General features: G+C 47.5%; 1 protein-coding gene across 7 annotated transcripts in view; it reads left to right on the top strand.

Annotated features, from left to right (window-relative positions):
• The first annotated feature begins 6,881 nt into the window (after nt 1-6,881).
• LOC102400068 (predicted GPI-anchored protein 58) overlaps nt 6,882-15,476 on the top strand; it is a 30,010-nt gene continuing 21,415 nt past the window's right edge. For 2 of the 7 annotated variants that reach the window (XM_044939069.1, XM_044939068.1), the window contains exon 1: nt 7,918-8,250. In XM_044939069.1, coding sequence (XP_044795004.1) covers nt 7,936-8,250 — 315 coding nt within the window. In that variant the 5' untranslated portion in view covers nt 7,918-7,935. The other 5 variants (XR_006549503.2, XR_006549500.2, XR_006549502.2 and 2 more) reach the window with 5 other exon arrangements.

Below are 15,476 nucleotides of genomic sequence, written 5' to 3'. Positions count from 1 at the left end.
GTCAAAGGAAACCAATTACTGAAACATATAATATGAAAAAAATATCAAAGTTCGCATGCTAAATGACAAAAGCTGGACAAAAATACTACTTTCTGAATAATTACACTTAGATGAAAGTCTACAAAAATCAAGTTAATAGTGACAAGATTATAGTTCAACAGTTGCTTGGGGATGGGTGGGAAGCAGGCTGCAAAAGGACATCAGGAAATTTCTGTGGGGATAGAAATAGTTACAGGACTATAAACATTTATTAAAAATCACTGGATTATAAACTCTAAACTGGTAAAATTTATTATATATAAAGTATACTTCCATAAAGCTGAAAAAAATACTGAAGGGAAAAAAGTCCCACTTTCTATGAACCTGAATCTCTTTAATCTATACAAATGGCCTGTTATAAAAATAGCTTCAGATTTATAGAAAATTAGTCTTTAATTAGCCTTATACACTATCTCAGGATCTTTGCACTACTGTCTCTGCTAGGAACACTATTTTCCACCAATCCCTGGATTTATTTCTAAACCAACACACTAGCGAAGAAGAAACACGAACAGAAAGAGAAAAATCATCTTCCAGGGAAACACAGCCAACTGTTCAGACAGTAGTGATGTTCTCAGAGTGATATGGTAAAAGGCAAGTAACCTTGACTCCGTGTGCGACTTCATAGGCTAGGTTCCTTATAGATCCAGCCTTGTTCTTCTCCTATGTCTTCTCTTGGAGTTGTACCTGATTTTATTACCCTTTTCATTTGAATCCATTGACGAATGGATTGATGATTCTTCTGTTTCACGACCAGGAATCACTTGATCCTGAAAGTCTTGTGAAAAGGCATGACGAGGAGCAAATTCAGCTGCACACAGGATGGTGGAGATGAGAAGAGAGTTGCCAGGAACACCCTTGTCTTCTATGCTTCTACTAGATAACTCTTCACCTGTCTTTCAGGTCTTAGTTGGAATATCATGTCATTATAAGACCATTTCTGTGAACCTTACAGATAACTCCCATGAATTTCTTCCAAATTCTCTATCATAGAGCCTGGCTTGTTCTTTTTCAAGCACTTTATGTGACTCTGTAATTAAATGTTCACTTCTAAATTTAACATCTATGTTCCCCCTGAATGTAAGTTTCATGAGGTTAGAAACTGTGCCTATTTCTGTTCACAAAAGGCTATTTTTATCATGATAGACAGATAAAAGGCTGAAGATTAATATTTACCCGAAACGAAGAGCTTTCACTAAATGACAATGAAATGACATTAGGTTAACGCTTAAGATGAGCTTAGGTTTTAAATAGGAAATTTACAGAAGAGCCAATAATTTCATGAAAAGATGATCAAACCTATAAACAAGCTTGTACTCTCACACCATATGTACAAATAAATCTCAGGTATATTTAAAAAATAAAGAAAAATAACATTTAGATATTGTGGTAGAAAGAATAATGACCCCTCAAAGATGTCTATACCCTAATTCCTGGAACCTATAAATATGTTATCTCACACAGCAAAAGGACTTCAGAGATATGATTAAGGACCTTGAGGTCCTTGAGGGAAATTATTCTGTATTATCCAGATAGGACCAATCACACAGATCTTGAAAACTGAAGAATCTTTCTTGGTTGAATTAGAGAGATGAAGATCAGAGAAGAAGGGGGAAAAAATGTGAACATTAGAAAGACCTCACAGGCCAGGGATGGCTTTGAAGATGAAGAAAGGAGAGAGGCAAGGAATGTGGTTGACCTCTAGAAGCTGAGAACATCCCTCCGTGGACAACCAACAAGGAAATGGAGGTCCTGTAGTGCAAGAAAGTAAATTCTGCCAACAACTCAAATGAGCAAGGAAACAGATTCTCCCTAGAGCCTCCAGAAAGGAATGCAGCATTCACAATGCCTTGATTTCAGCTTGGTGAAACCTCTGTGTGTGACTTATGACCTACTACATATTGTAAGATGACAACTTAGTGAGAAGCTTTTTATGGTAGTAATAGAAAACTAATACAGGTGTCTACATGAACACCTGGTGGAGTGCAGAGAACTCTCTAAATAAAGCCAGATACTTCAACTTCTCTTTTTAAAAGATATGCATCTTTGACCTTATTTTTTAAAACATATGAAAAAAATACCATAAATGAAATTGACAATAAATTGGGGAAATAGTTGCAATGCTGATAACTGACAATTTTAAAAAAGTTTTAAAAAAGAAAATACACAAAAAGCACATCCAAATGGTCAATAGATATGAGAAAAGATGGACAGCCTCTCCAATATTCAGTTACAGCAAATGAAATAAAGGAGATAACTTTTCTCTATCACATTGGCACATATGATAAAGGATAAAAACACTATTGGTGGAAATGAGAGTTAATGTAGCTTTTAAAGAAAGTTGACTGGTAACAGCTATTGAAATACACATACTCTTTGACCATCTCCTAAAAGCAAGTTGGCTGAAAAGTTATATATGTGTGTGTGTGTGTGTGTTTGTATCTCATTAAAAACAGACAAATAAATAAAGAAAAGTTCTGTGTGTGTATTTATGTTTGTAAAAGCAACAGAGAAAAGTATGGAAAAATACAACATTAGTTTGTATTATTATAAACTCCCAATTTATATAATTTGGGGAAAAACAAGTGAAGAATATTTTAAAACACATACATAAACTTTAAAAAAGTGCAGTGTTTGACTCATAAATCTGGGCTGAAGAGTAAATATGTTTTTCTGATGGAGGTATAGTTGATTTACAATGTTGTGTTAGTTTCAGGTGTACAGCACAGTGATTCAGACATATATATACTTTTTCATATTCTTCTCCATTATAGGTTATTACAAGACATGGTATATAGTTCCCTGTGCTATATCAGATCAGATCAGTCACTCAGTCATGTCCCACTCTTTGCCACCCCATGAATCGCAGCACGCCAGGCCTCCCTGTCCATCACCAACTCCCGGAGTTCACTCAGACTCACGTCCATCGAGTCAGTGATGCCATCCAGCCATCTCATCCTCTGTCGTCCCCTTCTCCTCCTGCCCCCAATCCCTCCCAGCTTCAGAGTCTTTTCCAATGAGTCAACTCTTCGCATGAGGTGGCCAAAGTACTGGAGTTTCAGCTTTAGCATCATTCCCTCCAAAGAAATCCCAGGGCTGATCTCCTTCAGAATGGACTGGTTGGATCTCCTTGCAGTCCAGGGGACTCTCAAGAGTCTTCTCCAACACCACAATTCAAAAGCATCAATTCTTTGGCGCTCAGCCTTCTTCACAGTCCAACTCTCACATCCATACATGACCACAGGAAAAACCATAGCCTTGACTAGATGGACCTTTGTTGGCAAAGTAATGTCTCTGCTTTTGAATATGCTATCTAGGTTGGTCATAACTTTTCCTTCCAAGGAGTAAGCGTCTTTTAATTTCATGGCTGCAGTCACCATCTGTAGTGATTTTGGAGCCCAGAAAAATAAAGTCTGACACTGTTTCCACTGTTTCCCCATCTATTTCCCATGAAGTGGTGGGACTGGATGCCATGATCTTCGTTTTCTGAATGTTGAGCTTTAAGCCAACTTTTTCACTTTCTCCTCTTTCACTTTCATCAAGAGGCTTTTGAGTTCCTCTTCACTTTCTGCCATAAGGGTGATGTCATCTGCATATCTGAGGTTATTGATATTTCTCCTGGCAATCTTGATTCCAGCTTGTGCTTCTTCCAGTCCAGCGTTTCTCATGATGTACTCTGCATAGAAGTTAAATAAACAGGGTGACAGTATACAGCCTTGATGAACTCCTTTTCCTATTTGGAACCAGTCTGTTGTTCCATGCCCAGTTCTAACTGCTGCTTCCTGATCTGCATACAAATTTCTCAAGAGGCAGATCAGATGGTCTGGTATTCCCATCTCTTTCAGAATTTTCCACAGTTTATTGTGATCCACACAGTCAAAGGCTTTGGCATAGTCAATAAAGCAGAAATAGATGTTTTTCTGGAACTCTCTTGCTTTTTCTATGATCCAGTGGATGTTGGCAATTTGATCTCTGGTTCCTCTGCCTTTTCTAAAACCAGCTTGAATATCAGGAAGTTCACGGTTCACATATTGCTGAAGCCTGGCTTGGAGAATTTTGAGCATTACTTTACTAGCGTGTGAGATGAGTGCAATTGTGCAGTAGTTTGAGCATTCTTTGGCATTGTCTTTCTTTGGGATTGGAATGAAAACTGACCTTTTCCAGTCCTGTGGCCACTGCTAAGTTCTCCAAATTTGCTGGCATATTGAGTGCTATATAGGTCCTTCCTTATCTATTTTATATTGTTTATTTTATATATAGTAGTATGTATCTGTTAAGAGTAGATATATATTTTTAAGTTTTATTATGTATTTATTTCTATTTTTGGCTGTGTTGGGTCTTTGCTGTTGCACTCAGGCTTTTTCTAGCTGCAACGCACAGGCTCAGCAGTTGTGCCTCATGGGCTCTAGAGTTGTGGTGCATGAGCTTAGTTGCCCCACAGCATGTGGAATCTTCCCAGACCAAGGATTGAACCCATGTCCCCTGCAAGTGGATTCTTAACCGCTGGACCACTGGGGAAGTCCAAGAGTAAATATATTTTAAATGAACAGAAGACTGCCCTCTCCTGCCCCTTACTCAGGTCAGGGCTCTTTGCAGGGTCCTGGGGCCTGTTTTATGACACTTTGTATGATGGCTTCTGGCCTCCTCTCTGTTTTCCCCTCTGGAATGTGTGGCTCCGACTACAGGATCTGCCTAAATCGTAGTCATCACTCTACTTCTCAGTGCTTAGCAGTTAATGTTTTCTGAATGAATCTTTTAAAAAAATAAACAAACCTTATTTCAATTATCTGCTGCTGAAAAACAAACCATGGTAAATGTAATGACTTAAACTGATTATTTCTCATGGTTCTGTGGGGGTGCTGAGGGAATCCCTCTGCTTCCCAAGGTGTTGGCTGGAGCTCCATGATGGCTAGCATGTCCAGAATGGCTTTCCTTACATGGTGAGGAGTTCAGAGCTGTTGGCCCTTTGACTTGATTCTCTCTGTGTGAATGAATGAATTCGTTAATGAAAAGACACAGAAACAGATATCCAAACTGCATATAAACATATGAAAAAGTGCTCAACCTCACTACCTTCAAAGAAATGCACATTAAAATCACCTCTTACCCATTAGAATGAAAGCTATTTAAAATAAACCAGGAAATAACAAGTGTTGAGGATGTGGAAAAATTAATGTCCCATGCACTGTAAAAATGGTGCAGCCCCTATGGAAAACAGTATAGAAGTTCCTCAAAAAATTATAAATAGAACTATCCAGCAATCCCATTTCTGAGTATATACACAAGAGAATTGAAAAGTAGGATCTTAAAGAGGGATTTGCACACATGTTCATGGCAGCATTAATTGCAATAGTGGAAAGATAAAAGAAACCCAGATGTCCATCACCAGATGAATGAGTAAAGAAAATGTGGTATATACATACAATGGGATATTACTCAGCTTTAAAAACTAAGGAAATCCTGTCACATGTCGCAACACAGATGAACCCTGAAGATATTAAATGAGGCAGTCATAAAAAAACAAATACTGTATGTATGACTCTATGTACGTGAGCTATCTAAAGAACTCAAACTCATAGAAACAGAGAGTAGGATGGTGGAAGGGGGAGCTGTTGATCAGTGGATATTTTATGTTATAAATTTTATAAAAGTTATTTATTTTACCACTTTTTAAAAATGCATGCACACACATACATACATCACAACATCATTATATATCCCCATAATAACTAAAACAAACAATACAGATAATGCCAGGTATTGGAAGGGATATGGATCTCTCATACATTGCTGGTGGGTGTATACATTAGTTAACCACTTTGGAAAACTGTCAGTTTCTATCGAAGATAAACATACCCCTTCCCTATGACCCAGCATTTCCACTCCTGAGTCTCTTAACTGTAAGTGTCCATCAAAAAACACATGGACACAAATGCTCATATTCATAGTGGCTTTTTTATAGTACTGGAAACAACTGAAATGTCCACAAAGAAAAGAATAAATAAATATATTGGTATATATTCAAATAATGGAATATGGCATTAAGTGGAATAAGGCAATAAAAAAGAATGAGCCACTGTAACACAGTGACATGGATCAATCTCACACACATAATATTAAGCAGATGAAGCCAAACATGAAAAATTACATATCATGACTTCATATATATGAAGTTCAATGACAGACAAAACTTATCTAAGGTGATAGAAGATGGAATTATGGTTCCTTCTGAGGGTTATTGACTACAATGTTATAAGGGAAGGTTGAAAATATCTTGATTTAGGTACACGCATACATACGCAAAATACATGGAGCCACACACTTAACATTAGCAGTTTTGCTGCATTATCAATAAAAGTACATAAAAATAGACTCATTCACTGAGCAAACTTAAATGTTGTCATATTTCTATATGCATATTTAAGTGGCTTCAGAATAAAATCATCATTTGCATGCCTTTTCAGTGTAAGCTAACCAGAACCTGTGAACCAGTGGAAAGGCAGAGGCAAAACAATTCCTCTCGCCTGCTCCCCCATTTTACAGGGAAACAAACTGAATAAAAAGTGGGGTGGGTGGCCAGGCCTAGAACTCAGATCTGAGACACATCATACCCGCCCCCCACCACCAACCATCTGCAGAACAGGCTGGATTCTGACTGGTTCCCCAGCCTCATGCTTCCCTGGTGGTTCAGAGGGTAAAGAATCTGCTTATAATGCAGGAGACCAGGGTTCAATCCCTGGATTGGGAAGATCCCCTGGAGAAGGGAATGGCAATCCATTCCAGTATTTCTGCCTGGAGAATTTCACAGACAGAGAAGGCTGGCAGGCTACAGTCCTTGGGGTCGCCGAGTCAGACATGACTGAGCGACTAACACTAACTAACCAGCTCCATGCTGGCTGTGGAGGAAGGCTTAGTCTGAGGCCTGGCAAACAGGGCAGTTCCTGGAGACCAACCAATTGGGAGTTAGGAAGGTTAGAACTCAAATTGTGTCAGTTTTCACAGGTAATAGGTTAAGTTGAAACCTCTATTGGGGTCTGATAGAAAAATAAAAAGAGCCTGTGGTTTCAGGAACGCGCTTCAGCAACCCGAAAGAACTAAACACAAAGGAGTCCTAAGGGCTGGTATGTAAAGTGAAACTTACAAGCTCTTCCTTTGACCTTGGCCAAGGTCGTTCCCTCTGGCCTCACCAGTCCCGTTCATTCTATGGGGGAAGGTCCCATTTAAGGCCCAGGGAACTGAAGAAAGAAGGCAGGTAGAAGGGCAACACTCAGTCTGGTGCCGACCCCCAGGCGGACGACGTCGCAGGAGGGCAGCGCGGGAAGTCGCCCCGGGTGCCGCAGCAGCGAGAGAAGGGCTGCAACCTGGCGAGGGACTGGGTGAGGTGGGGGTGGGGTCGGAGGAGGGGTCCTCCGCCTGTGTCTGTCGCCTCCTGCCGAGGTCAGGGCGCCCCCTCCTCTTCTCAGACTCCTCCGGCCTCGCCCCTCCCGCTCACATTCCCAACTCCTGAAGACAACTTGTCGCTCACTTCAGAAGCCCGGGGCTCCTTTCTGTCCCCCCCGACTCTGCTTTCTCCCACTTCTTTTGTCTATTTCTGCATCTGACCGCTTCTCTGGGAAGCTTTCCTCGAACTCTCTTCCCTACAGTCTGTAATACGCTCCCCACCCCACCCCACCCCCACCTCGCCTTTGCCTCCCTATCTCTCTCCACACACACACACACACACACACACACACTCTCTCTCACACCCTCTTTTCTCTGCCGGCCATCTCGGCGCCTTTCCTCTGCGGCCCTGCCCTTCCAGAAGCAGGCAAGGCCCATTCTGGGAACCGCCGCGCTGCGATCCGACGGCGCCCCAGGGAGGGGCAGGTGAGACCGGCGGGAACCCGGCCCGGGCGGATGCGGAGGAAGGTGGCACCCGCGCGGACCCGCCGCCCCGGCCCCGTCCTCGCCCCCCCCCCCCCCCCCAACGCTCGCTGGCGCCAGGGGAACCAGGGCGCACCGGTCCCTTCGCGCCCCCGCGCCGTCGGCGCCGCCGCCCCAGACCTAGACTCTGCTCCCGGCGGCCTCCCAGGGAGGGGGACGGAGCGGCGACCGGCAGCAGCCTCACCCCAGGCCCCGGCGCCGTCACCTCCGTCCCCAGGCTCGGTCGTGCCCACGTCCCGGGTTCCTGCAGCCCTGGAAGACTCGCGGAGTACAGCGCGGTCCGGAGAGGTAGGTAGACGCTCCCCGCCTCCCACCGGCCGCCGGGGGCCGGGACCACGCAGCTCCGAGCGGCGGCGCAAAGAGCTCTCTGGGGATGGGCAGCCCCCTCCCCCCACCCCGGCCGCACTTCGAGCGCCGAGAGGCCGCGGCGGGTGTAGATAACCGGGGGCACCAGCTCACCTTGAGCTCTGGGCCTATCCAGCCTCCCGGGTGGGGTCTGGGGCGTACCCACAACGCCTGCTCTCCAACCCCCGCTGGCTCCCACCGGACTCGCTCTCCAGGCGAAGGTGTGTGTAAGGGGGCAGAGAATCGCCTCCCATCCTTCCCGCGCGCCGCTGGCTCCCCGCTACCGGGTGCTGAGGGCAGCCTTGGGCCCTCTCCGCGGGGTCTCCTGGTTCAGAGTCCCGGATACCAAGAGGAGGGAGACAGAGTCAGGGACCCGCGGCCCCCACCGGTCTTGTGGGTGGGGGTCGCTTGGAAAGGGACAGTGGTTATTCTTTCTCCACAGAAATTAGAAATTGGCCTGAAACGCTGCTTTCGGATGGGAGCCTCCAGGCCCCCAAGATGCAGACTCGCTCTCACTCCAGCAGCCCCCTAGAAGGGATGAAGGGAGAATGTTTGGGGAGAGTCTTGCTTCAGACTCTCTTTCCACGTAGGGAGGGGACCAAGATTTCGTTGCCCTCCGGACTGTGCGGAGGCTCCCAGGGCCTTCTGCCTGGGAGAGCCTGTGTCTGAATCTGAAGGGATGCCAGGCGCCGCCATCTTACTAGAAATTCACACTCACAAAATGATGCGTGTGCATTTTTGTCCAGGGGCTTGTTTATGGGAGGGGGCAGAAGTCAGAGAAGGGATCTCAATCTGTGTGGACTGGGCCAATACAAAATTACTCGCCTCTGAAAAAGGCATGTAGAGAGAAGCAGGCATAAAGGGGCTGCATGGTAGGTATTTCAAGGTCTTCTAGGAATTGGTAACTCTTAGGAGTCAGAGAGCAATCCTGGGTCAGGGCAGCTGTGCCTCTCAGAATCTTAAGCTGTCCTGTAAAGGTTGAGGATAGAGGATTCATGAAAACATGCAAAAGAGACAGGAAATTATGTTTTCCCAACTGTGCTCAGCAATAAAGGTAGCAGACAGGAAATTCATATTTTCACCTATATACACTCCCCTTAAAAAAAGAATGGTACACAGTATTTCTCATATTCCATGTATGTTAAATGTGGAAACATATGACACAGAATCGTACTTTCTAGTATTAGTAGAAGCACAAAGACCCATAATGGTGAGGAGTTGTTCCCTTAGAGAAAGTCCGGATTCTTGGAGGAAGGGAGTTTGGTGGAAACTCCTTTATAACACAGTAGTCAGTAGGGAGTTCAGGGCTTTTCCTGATAAGACCTGTCCTCTAAATCCCCCTTTGGAGCTGCAGCTCCTCCATTTCCCTAGACTCTGGAGCACTTGGCTCCAAGTCCAGAGAGGCCTCCTCACTCCCCCAGCCTAGAAAAATGAAGCCTCTTTCTACTATCAATCATATCGCCCTGGGCTCCCAGGGAGGCAGTTGCTCTTAGCCATCTGCCAGGGTTTAGAGCCACTACCTCTATACACACATACCCCACAAACAAGCAGTGTGCCCCAGAGGAAATGCAAGGAAAGACTTTACTAGACCCCAGGCAAGGCACCACAGGAGACCTTGGAGACCTTTAGGAGCCCCACACTCTTCCACACTGCAGTTGAGGAGACCCAGACCCCTACCCCTACCATCCCCAGGGGATGGTTCTGCCTTCTCACTGCCTCAGAGGCACTGACCCCACGGTTCAGTCAGCTGACAACTTAGTCTTTCACCCACCCTGCCTCCAGCTTCTCTTCCTGGACTGATTAAAACAAGCATCAGGCTTCCGATGCTGTGGGATTAGAAAGAGAAGTTGATTATTTTAATCTGTTGGAATCTCTCCCTCATTTTCTCCTCCCTCATCACTCTCTTACTCTTGGGTTTTGTCTTTTTCTTCTCAAACATAGAAAGACAGAGGAATCCATAGGTTTTCTGAACTCAGAGGGACTATTTGACCCATCCAAGCAGCACCCAGAACTGATCTGAAGCACCGAGTCCTCATAGGAGACCCTGCCCTGCAGTGCTTTAGAGGTTAATTTGATTCCACAATGCCCCTCATCCCAAGATCCAAAAGCACCATCTTCCTTAAGAGGAGCTAAGGATTTGGGGCTTCTGCAGTTTTCAAAAAATAGGAAGAAGAAGAAAAATTGCTGTAGTTATTTATTCAGGTGGCCAGGTGTGGAGGGAGCAGACCTGGGCTCACAGAGAAATGAGCCCTCAGAGCTGACAGGGTTGAGGGGCCAAGCCTGACACAGACAGAGACTTGGTGGGGCAGGTTTGACCCCTGACCCAGCCGGCAGGGGATGCTGGACTGTTTACCAGGTGGAGGTGAGATCAGGGGACAGGTTCTTCTCCTGCTTTACTGCCCTAAGGGCTCCAGAGCTCCCAAATCAAGAATAACTGAAAGGAAAACATCCAGATTTGTAATCTGCTTAGGCACCCCGACTTGTCCTGAAAGCAGTGAAGAAAATCTGCCGCCATGGCTGACTGGCAAATTTGCATGCTCCGTTTTGGCAGTATATGGACGGGTGTCCAGAGCTCAGTGTCTAGGACACTAGACGGCAGGTGGGGCCTCTGGCCTCCTTTCCCCGTGCCACCCCCCCTGCTTCTTTTCCTCCCAGAGCTTCTCAGGAGATGATGAAGGCTTTCTTGCAGAGCCATGAAATCCCACAATTTCAGGGAATTTCAGAGTCCTTGACCATCAGGTTAACAACTCCTGTTTGGACTCATCAGAGAACTTAGTATCTGGAAAATTCTGAGACCAAATATGGTCAGTTAGGTCTTCACTTTTTTCTATTTAGCTGATAACTGGGTGCTTACCAGGTCCATCCACCTCCTGTCAAAGTACCCAGGTTAGTGCTCCTCTCTCACCGCTGTCTGTAAGGAGTAGGACGAAGAGCAGTGGGGCTTTCTTAGGAAGATGCCAAAGTGGCTGCCCTCAGCCCACTTTCCATTCTTCCTCCTTCTGTCCCCACCTCAGCCCTAGTTATAGGAAAACAGCCTCTACCTTGCAGGGATAATTAAGGCCAAAGCGCCCCCATCCCATCTCATCTTGGGGCGGCTCTGAGTCACCCCCTTTTCATTCCGGGCTACTGTGCAAGGCTGTCTCGGCAGGAGTGGAGGTGAGGGCTTAATCCCAAATTAACTGGATAATAATGAGTAACAATAATGAGAAAAATAACCATGAACTCCTGAGCCTCTACTATCCCGGAAAGTTCCTCCTTAACCTACGGTGGAAGCCCCCGCCCCATTGGACTCGAAAGGACTGGTCAGAATGCCCGAAACTGTTCTGGAGCGAGGAGTCAATATCCAGGGACCCTGTCCTTTGAAACAATAAAAAGGAAGAGGGTCCAAATTTCTACTCGTTAAACCTCTTACCTCTTCGTCAGTCCGTTAGCTCCTTGGCCCCGGTGATCCGGGATCCTGAGCTCTGATGTGAACCAGGGGGAATGAGGCTCCACAAGTTGCCGCGGCTCCAGGGAGAGAGTGCTCACTGCAGTGGGACCACGTCTCCTGGGCACTGGGGCGGCTGGAGAAGTCGTGGCGGAAGGATTTGCCCCCGTTACGCACCTAGATCCCGACTCCGGACGTATTTGGGATTGTGCGGAACACACCAAGTCCTATCTAGGCTCCCTGGCGCTGGGCCAGCGCGGCGGCCCCCGACGGCGCGCATCCCGCGGTGCTCGGCTGGGGATCAGCACTTTCGCCTCCCGGCTGCGCGCGGGGTGGAGCTCTCAGTGCCGGGCGCTGGCCTGGTTGTGGGCAGAAGGGCAGGAAGGTCGCCAGGCCGGGAGGCGGCCGAGCCGGAGCCGCAGAGTTGGCGTCCGGAGGAGGGTCGGGGCACCTCGGGATTCCGCGCGCCTCCAGCCCCATCGCCGACCGCCCATCCGCAGGTTGGCGCCGCTGGGAGAGTCTAGCACCGAGCCTCGGCCCTCTGGAGGCGGGAGCCTGGCTGAAGGATTAGAAATAAGGCTTTCAAACCCGGCAGAAGCGTCCGGAAATGGCATTTTCGGAGCGAAGGGAGGTCGCAATTACAAGGTGACCCCCTCTTCCCCGGGACGCCGCAACGCCAAGGGCCTGTAGGTGCACAACCTCCGCGGTCTAAGGAGAGGAGACGCGGTGGGATGGGGGCTCCGTCCAGCCTCCATCTCAGGGAGCGACTCGCCCTGGAGGCTGGGGCGGGGCGCCCTTTCCGAGGGAGAGGGGTGTTCTCGCTCTCCTGCTCCGAGAGGGCGTGGGTCCTAGTCTCTGGGTCCCCGCGCTCAGCCGCCCCTCAGGAACAGTCCATTTGCTCCCTCCCGGCCGCCCGTGCCACTTGCCCCCATTTCCTGGCCCGGGATTTCCCCTCTCCTGCCCTTCCTCACCACAACTAATAAACGAACTGGCGAAACCTGCCGGGTCCCAGAGGAGGGGCACCTCTCTCCTCTCGAGCCGGCTGATTAATTAATCAGAGCCTTAAGGAGATCTAGGAGTTGTAAGAGGCGGTTTAGAACGAGGGGCCGCTCATTAACCTCCCTGTAGAGATGGGAGGAAGACGCGCCCGGCCGCCTCCGAGGCCCCTCTGGGTCCTTCTCAGCACGCGGGTTTCGGCCTCTCCACCTGCGCGCCGCGCTCCAGCTCCCGCTTTCCTGCCCGTCTGCTTCACTTCACTCTTTGTGAGTCTCCATCTTCCCTCTGGCCCTTCCCTGATGGCTCAGACACTAAGAAATCCGCTTACAATACAGGAGACGAGGCCCCTTTCTTTGTGTCTGCTTCTGTCTACCTGTCCTGCTGAATCTCGCGCCCTTCTCCGCGTCCAGCCTGGACCAAGAGAACTTTAAGGTCATGGCGAGTGGCCCCGGCTAGCGGCTGGCGGTGTCGGCTCCCCAGTCTCAGACGGGGCACTATAGGCCTGACTGAAGCTGAGGGAGCTGGAGATCCGGCAATATTCCCCTCCCGGACCCCATCCCTCCAAGAGGCGGGCGTTTGTGAAGGGAAAACAGATCCTGAAACTTTCGGATCTCTTTCGGTATGGACAAGGCAGCATATGGTTGAAGATCCAGGCTCCAGAGGAGTACAGCTCCATTTCTTTTTTATTATAGACACACAGACCTTGCACATCCTTCTACGTGGGCAAGGGAGCACACAAGAGGTGGGGGCTGGGTGTTGTGGGCTGCCTGTCTCAGTCCTGGGATTCTCAACCCCTGTGAGCAGGTACCTCTTGTGGAAGGCTATCCATGTGACCTTGGTACACAAAATTGTTTGCCAGCTCCTTTAATTTATCTTGTCAGATACTCAAGTCTATTTCACCGCCTCCCTCAGCATTGTATTTGTGGTACTTGTATGTGAATAGTGAAGGAAATGGCAAGCCACTCCAGTACTCTTGCCTGAAAAATTCCTTGGACAGAGGAGCCCGGTGGGCTAAAGTCCAATGGATCACGAAGAGTTGGACATGACTGAGCGATTTAGCACAAGCACAAGTGAATAAAAAGTTCCTAGCATTTGGGGAATCAGTTGCCCATACTTTAAAATCTAAAAAAAAAAAAAAAAGCTGTTGCTTTCCTTCTCCCCACAGGGAAAAAACACACCGACACGGTACTCACCAAACCCCACAATTTCAGAGGGTTTCAGACCCTTTGGACCCCAGGTTATGAACTCCTATTTAGATCAAAGAAGCTAGTGTCTGGAAAATACTGAGACCAAATACGGTCAGCTAACTCAGATCTTCACTTCCCCCTGTGGCTGCCAGGCCAGCCTTCACCTTTAAGAACACCGGTGCAGCAGTGCTTCTCTCCCCACCACTACTGGCGGGGTCTGGGTTCCCAGTATAGCTGGTCTTTCTTCCCTCACTGGATCTGTATGCTTGAGAAAGTGTGGAGAAACTTTGGTGGGGTGCTGGGGCAAAGCATATCTTGGACCCCCCCCCAACAGTGGGACCAACTGCTGGAGGGATACCAGGCTTGAGCAGCCTCCCAGGGAATAAGAAACATGCGGGAACTCCTGGGAAGGGAAGGCTGTTTGACAACAACCCCCTAGATAATGCTGTCTGTGAGCTCAGCAAATGTTCTTTTGTGTCCCTTACTGATCTACCTATTCAGTTTTGTTGGATATCCCAACTCTTTGTGGGGCTAGAGACAGCCAAGGTTAGAAGACCAGGTTGGGGCTGGTAGGGAGTGGGGAGGAGGCGGTGGTGGATACTAGACACTGAGCGAAAAGGGGAAGACATTTGCTCCCAAATATTTTTGTAACCCTTAGTAGGAGCCAAGCAGCAGGTGGCCCCCGACAAGCCTCAGAGATCTCCTAGTTTCATCTAAACTCACTCGATGTTTGAGACTTGTTTAGACTTTATTCTTTCTCTCCAGTCTACTAATAGTAAAAGCTTCCTGGCCTTCTCTTCACTCCTTTCAGTTGACCAAACCATACCTCCCAGAAGAAAAATCAGGTTTCTTTGGGGTCTGGGAGGTAAAGAAACTTCCTTATTCTTGGATGATGTTCAGACAAATTAAGGCAACTGGAAATTATTGACTTTATTGAACCCTCCCTTTGCACACACATTCCACCCCTCAACTGCCTACACATTTCAAGCAAATGTGACTGTGGGCAGGAAAGATCCCAACCCACTCCTGGTTGCCCCTTTCTGAGCGGGCACAACCACCACCTACCAGCCCAAGCAGTTCTGGGCTGGAACAAGAAGCCAATGGTTGGCTAATAGTATTCAGACCCCTGCCTGAAAATAAAAGAAAAAATAAACCATTTTCTGCTTGGGACAACTTAAACTGAATAATTCTGGCTGTGAACACCTGACCTAAATGCTTTTAATCAGAGCAGAAGAAATATATGCCTGTTTGTTCTCTCCTTTACTAATTAAAAAAGCTAATTGGTGTTCTTAAAAACTTCCGACTGAGGGTCAGGAGCCTGTAGTCATCTCTCCTCCCCTCTTCATGCCCCTCTGCCCCACCCCTCCCCCCACAAGGCCATCCCCACCATGGAGTTGGCCTCTTTCTGACAGACAATGGGAGGGGGATGCCCAGACCATCTGGCTCCTCCCCTGCATGGGGACTTTGGCTCTGAAAAGGCAATGCTGTCATTGGCCAGAAGTTTTTGCCCAGCAGGGTTGTCCCCCTTCCCAGGCCTCTGGACTAGTTTCTGGGAGCAG

This window comes from Bubalus bubalis, chromosome 3 (genome assembly GCF_019923935.1).
Source record: "Bubalus bubalis isolate 160015118507 breed Murrah chromosome 3, NDDB_SH_1, whole genome shotgun sequence".
NCBI classification, from domain to species: Eukaryota; Metazoa; Chordata; class Mammalia; order Artiodactyla; family Bovidae; genus Bubalus; species Bubalus bubalis.
Note: the sequence above shows the minus strand (reverse complement) of the source record. Positions and strands in the feature narration are given on the sequence as shown.